Here is a 6000-nt window from a genome sequence, read left to right as displayed (position 1 = left end):
CCTCCCTGTCCTGACGCAGCCCCTCCCTCTCGGTGCCGGGCACCCGTCCAGGGCCCCTGCGCCTGTGGAAGGCCCGGTGTCTGGTGCCCTCTGACCTTGGCTTGACTCAGAAATGAGTCATCAAAAGCTCCGCTGTCCAGACAACAGACGACTCCGCCCTTCCGTCCAGAGAAGGCCTCTTGGTGCCCGGGGTCCGCGGGCATCTGGTCACGTCCCACATAGATGGTCATTTGGAACAAGGGGCAGCGACTTCGGCTCCAAGATGGGAGGTGTCTCAAGCCTAGGAGCCCAGCCTAGGAGAGCTGTCAGGGTGCACGCAGACCCCGAAAGGTCCCAGAGCAAGTGCAGAGCCAAAAGGGCAGGGGTGAGGCTGAGGGGACAGGGGTGAGGCTGAGGGGACAGGGGTGAGGCTGAGGGGACTCCCGTAGGCCTGGCCCCACCTGCCACCTCTGGAAGCCCCACGGCCAACCCCAGGCCTCAACGCAGAGGCTGGCCTGCCTCGGACCTGGGCCATGCTCCCCTTTCACAGTCCCCTTGGGTGGGGCTGTCTCTGAGAGGACAGGCCCCCTTTCCTGCCAGAGCTGAGGCCCCCGCCCGTCGGTGGAGGCAGCAGTTGGCAGCCCCTGGAGGCACAGTGGCCGAGGCCCGGGGGCACGTGGACGTGTAAAGTCTGCATCCGGGTTTATGTGCTTGCACGTGGACGTGGTTATTTGCTGGCACGTGGGCGTGGAAGGCCCACGTCCGGGTTTACCTGCTCGCACGTGGACGTGGTTATTTGCTCGCACGTGGGCGTGGAAGGCCCGCCTCCGGGTTTACCTGCTCGCACGTGGGCGTGCGTGCGGTTCCGGCAGCACCTGTTGAAGTCACCGTCCGTTCCGTTCTTCGCCCCTGCGTCCATGTGGGGGTGTCCCTGGCTCCCCGCTCTGCTCTGTCACCAGCTCCGCCCTGGCCTGGCCACTGGCGGGCCCGGCCGGGGCTCGACCCTTCTCCTCCGATGCACGCCGGCCTCCTGGTTGTTTTCGGAGCTGTCTGGATCTCTTCACACACGTACTGTTGCCTCGTGTCACGTTCCACCCAGCTCCCCGGGGCTTTGGCCGAGACTGCTTCTAACACGGTGTCGGGGTGGGAGGAACAGACGCCTCCTGGTTTGGGGTCTGTGACACGTGCTGAGTCCTCTGCTGTCCTGACCCTACCCTCCCAAGGGAAACAGCCCACGGTGGGGTCAGGTAGAGCCGCCTCTGGGGGAGACAGGGCCAGAGTTCTGAGCCCACAGGGCAAAGCCCCCGATCTGGATGGGACCCCCGGAGCTGCAGGTTGGTTAGCAGTGGCAGAGTCCATGAGGGGTGGGGACCCAGGCTCCGTCCCATCCCCACACTCCCCTGGGGTAGGGCAGTGGGTGGGCAGGAAGGCCAGGTCCCCGAGCCCAGCCAGGCATCCTCGGGCGGCGCTGCGAGCTTGTGGCTGAGATGGGCCGGGGTGTAACAAGCCCCCTGCGTTTCTGGGGGCTCGTGAAGCCCGGGGCCACCTCTGTTTGATCTGGTGTTTCCCGTGGCCAGGGGTCAGGGAGCAGAGACGCTCCCGCTGCTCCCTCGGAAAAGCGAGTTCCAGAGGAGCCGGTGCCGTGAGCACCCCGAATTCCGCCATCCGGCCTCTCTGCCTCTCTCTGCAGCCGACCCGTGTTGTACGGTTGCCCAGCAGCTGACTGACATCTATTTATTTTGGCCAAAAGGATTTTTCGGGAAATCAGAAGTGGATGAAGTTGTTTAGTCTCCCGTCTTTCTGCTGGCTTTGGGAAAGGCCGGGGTGCCCAGCCATACAGCGGGGGTCAGCGGGGCTGCCGGGAAGGGTGCGCCCAGAGCATGGGGATCGTCACCCCAACTCAGGGTCACCCTTTCTCCTCCAGGCACTCAGCCAGCTCCACCTCGGTGGGCAGTACCCGGGGTCAGCAGCCTGGACAATCTCAGGTGCCCTGAGCATCCTGAAGCAGAGAGCATGTCACCCCGCTGCCCCCTGGCACACCTGTGCCCTCGTCACTCAGCCTGTCCCATCCTCCCCACTCACTCCCATCGTAGGCATCCCGCGTGTGTGTATGTGTCTGCAGGTGTGAGAGCAGGTGTGTGTGTGTGTGCAGCTGTGCACATGTGCCCTGGAGTAGCTCCATCACCCAGGTCAGTGCTGGGCACGGCGTCCGTCCCCACCCCGGGGCAGGCCGCCTCCAGTCCATGCCCAAGGCCGGCATTGCTGGTGGGCTGGAACTTTCTGGAAGGATCTGGGAGTCCCAGGCACTGGGTGGGAAGCGGTTGGTTTCCCCAGGGCGGCCGCGTGACCCCAGTCAGGTCACTGCCCACTTCTGGGACCTTTGCTCCCAGCGTAAGGGCCAACAGGGGCGGGGTGTGGTGCTGGTCAGGGCAGGCCTGGCACCTGGGACGGACGGAGCCCCCCGCCCAGGTCCTTCCTCAGCGCCGGACAAACCACGACGGAGCGGCAGCTGCCGGCTGCTCACGCGTGGCTGTTCTAGGGGAATTTGAACACGAGCCCCCTGTGGTTCTGAGGCGAGTGTCTCCATGAGGCCCCCGGAGCGGCCGCCACAGGCACCGCAGATGTGGGCTCGGACACAGGGACCTGTCCCTCCCAGTCCAGGGGCTGCACGCCCCAAGTCACAGTTGCACAGGGCCACGCCCTCCGCCCCTGGTTGGGGAAGGGTCCCGCCTGCCTCCTGCTCCTGGCCGCTACAGGCGATCCTGGGCTCCTGGCCACGCCTCTCCAGTCTCTCCGACGGTGGCCACGAGGCCTCCGCCCCCTGTGTCTGTCCTGCTGTCTCCCCAGACATGTGGGGACCACCAGGAGCTCTGGGGTGGTCTCCGCATGCCCAGAGCCTTCCCTCAGCCAGATCCATGGACGCCTTTCCTGTATCAGGTCACATGCATGGGTTCTGGGGGTTGGCGTAGACATTGCCGGGCACACTGTTGATGCCAGACCACAAGCCATTGGGGCAAGGGCCCCGTCGAGGCCACCTGGAGAGGGGGGGCTCTGCCAGAGTGGGCCTGGGCTGCGGGGCCCTCGCCCAAGAATGCAGGAGGGAAGCCAGCCGGTCAGCCATCCCTGCCCACCAGGCTTTGTCCCTGTCACCCACCCAGCCTCGGGGCGGTGGCTGCAGGTAGCTGCAGATGACAATGGCCTGGCTGCCCGCTGGCCAGCCTGCAGTGATGCTGCCCCCCGGGGCTCAGGCGCCTAGGGCCCCTGCCCGCCACACCACCCCGCTCCACATCCGAGACGCGAAAGCTGGTGTCGCAATCTCCCTGCACTGTTTACAGAGGCGCTTTCCGTCAGCCGCTCTGGGCTGCGTAACTGCGGTTTGGTGGACAGTTCCAACACCGCGCTGCCTGCCCCACGGACATCCCGGACGGCGCCGCGATCTGCTCAGAGAACAGCCCGGCACTCCCCTGGCTCTCCCGCTCCGCTGCCTCCTGGAGCTGCAGGACATTCCTTCCTGGCGGGGGAAGGGACAGGGGCATCAGCCCCCTGACTGCCCTGAGATCGCAGCTCTGCTGGGGCTAGCAGGCCGTGCATGCGCGCACGTATGTGTGCATGTGTGCGCGCATGTGTGCATGCATGCACGTGTGTGCATGACTGTGTGCACGCATGCACATGCACGTGTGTGCATTGCGCGCGCGCGTGTGTGTGTCCACGTCCCTAGGGACACACACATGCCAATGTCTCTCGGGAATGGGTCATACACCCCTCAGCTCTGGACAGGGTCTCCGTATTTCTGTGTATTCTGGATACGTATTGGGGCATGTGTGTTCCTGCTGTGTGTGCGTGCATGTGTGCGTAAACGTATGTGTGCATGTGCGCATTGTACATGCATGCGGTCACGTGTGCATTCGTGTGTGCATGCTCATGTGCACATTTTATGTACATGTGTGTTTCTGTGTGCATGCATGTGTGTTGTGTGCATACATATGTGTATGTTGCATGTCCCTAGGGACACACACACACACACACACACACACACACACACACACACACGTCGATGTCCCTAGGGAATGGGTCATACACCCCTCAGCGCTGGACGGGGTCTCCGCATTTCCGTGTACCTGTGTGTGTGTTCTGCGTGCGCACTGGGGCGCGCGTGTTCCTGCCACGTGTGCGTGCGCGTGTGTGTGCTCACGGCCCCTGCACTCTCTTCTTCCCCCTCTCACTGCCCGCCCCGGCCCAGCTCTGCCCGTTCTGAAGGGGACGGCGAGGCCGACCACAGCCTGTGCTGGGTCAGGGGCCACGGGGCTGCCGGCGCTTGAACCCTCTCCCTCTGTGATGAGTGGCGGGGGCAGGCTGGGGAGGCCGAGTCAGTCCAGACACCTCCTCCGGGATGAACGGCGAATGTCAAAGGCAGCCTCGGGGGAAATAGTTCCCACAGCTGATCATGTCCTGAGAGGGGCCAGGAGCGGGGCGGGGCATGTGACGGCAGGAACAAGGCCCCTTTGTGAGCCGGGCAGCTGTGGCCGTGCCATGTGGCTAAATGGATGGGCTGTCTGGCCGCCTGGCCCGCCCCCGGGGTGACAGCTCTGCCTCTTGTCACTTCAGTGTCTGAGGCCTCCCGTCAGGCCAAGCCCTGTGCCCGGGGCGGCAGGGGAGCTGGGGACACTGACTGCGGTCAGGGGCTCTTTCTCCCCATCGGCACCATTCCAGGCCAAGCTCTCCACAAACATGGTCATTGTGATGGGTGCTTAGGCGGCCAAAACAGTCAGAAGTGGGTGATTTCAATTCACTCGGGCTGAGGCCTGGTCCCAGGGTGTCAGTTGGGACCATGCTGAGGGACTGCAACCCAGCGGGGTTCTGTGCACCCCCAGCCGTGGCCTGGGGGGGCCTGTGAGGACAGGGCTCCCCCCTGCGGCCGTGCAGCCGGCGCCACCCCTTGGGCCTCCAGCCACCATTGCCCGGCCTGACCACAGGTGCCTCGGGGCCAGCAGAGCCTGCCCCTTCGCCCCCAGCATGCTGCAGAGCGAGGTCCCCCAGCTTCTCAGCAGGAGACTGCCACTCTTGCGCCCCAGGCGGCTTCTTGTCCTCCACGTAGGGGATAAGACACGCGAGACCCTGAGAAGTCGGGTGAGGTTGCAGGTAGAGGCAGACGCACACCCCAGCCCCAGCCCCCTGGGCCCCCAGCACTTTGCCTGTCGGCGTGGCGGGCGGCCTGGCCCTCCCTGTGGAGTCCATTTGTGCAGCCGGCCCGGAGCTGGGCTCCCAGCGCTCCGCAAACAGCCACTGGCTCCCCCTGGACTGCTGGCCAGTCCTCGGACATGCAGGGACGGGGGCGAAGGAGAAGCGTCAAGGTCCAGGCTCCACGCGGACGCTGCTGGGCTCCGCACATGCCTGGCCGGCGACTCAGCTGGCTTTGGCGCAGGCAGGCCCTGCTCGCTCCATCAGGCCTGATCAGAGCTGCAACGGCGTCCCACGGGACACCAGAGGGGCCTGTCCACGCTCCAGGGTATGCGGCCAGCACTGGGGACAGTCCCTGAGGCCACATTACAGCGCCTGAGCAGGGCTGGGGAACGGGTCCCCTGTCAGTCTGCCGAGGGCTGGATCACTTCCTCTGCGTGGGAGGGCGGCTGCTGTGCCACGTGTTTTGGGGATAAACGTCTAGGTTCGCTCCCCCAGCCTCCGCTCCCCTCCTCCCACCCGTGGCCTCCGAGCCTCCAGCATCTCCTAGGAAATATGTTAACCGCCAAGTGCGACCGCGCTGCTCGGACTCGGTCCGAAATCATGCATTAGGTCCATGTTGATGCCCAATGCCCACCGCGGGGTCCTCCCTCCCTCACCATCGGTCTCTGCCCTGCCCAGGCTCACCTGACCCTTCTCTGCGGCAAACACTGACGAGCCCCCCACAGCCCGGTTATATGGCGAGGCCGCGCGGAGGGGCGACGGTGCCAGGCCTGCTCGGCTGTGCCTTCCTCAGCGGGTGTCCAAGCTTGGACCCTCTGGGCTGAGCCGGTGTTGTGGCCC

General features: G+C 65.1%; 1 protein-coding gene across 1 annotated transcript; it reads right to left on the bottom strand.

Annotated features, from left to right (window-relative positions):
• Positions 1 to 14: 14 nt before the first annotated feature.
• Positions 15 to 3592, bottom strand: LOC120584411 (uncharacterized). The gene is made up of 2 exons (XM_039840071.1): positions 817 to 3592; positions 15 to 280 (listed from the first exon to the last, which is right to left on the bottom strand). The coding sequence occupies exons 1-2, from the start codon at positions 1642 to 1644 to the stop codon at positions 275 to 277; spliced, it is 834 nt and encodes a 277-aa protein (XP_039696005.1). The 5' UTR covers positions 1645 to 3592; the 3' UTR covers positions 15 to 274.
• Between the last annotated feature and the right edge of the window lie 2408 nt (positions 3593 to 6000).

The sequence above is a fragment of the Pteropus medius genome, unplaced genomic scaffold (assembly GCF_902729225.1).
Source record: "Pteropus medius unplaced genomic scaffold, Ma_sr-lr_union100, whole genome shotgun sequence".
Classification (NCBI taxonomy): Eukaryota; Metazoa; Chordata; class Mammalia; order Chiroptera; family Pteropodidae; genus Pteropus; species Pteropus medius.
This window is presented reverse-complemented; position numbering and strand designations above follow the sequence as displayed.

What these genes read in the sequence shown, in the direction of transcription:
- LOC120584411 (XM_039840071.1), bottom strand. Translation starts at nt 1,644, where the DNA reads ATGGCGGAATTCGGGGTGCTCACGGCACCGGCTCCTCTGGAACTCGCT.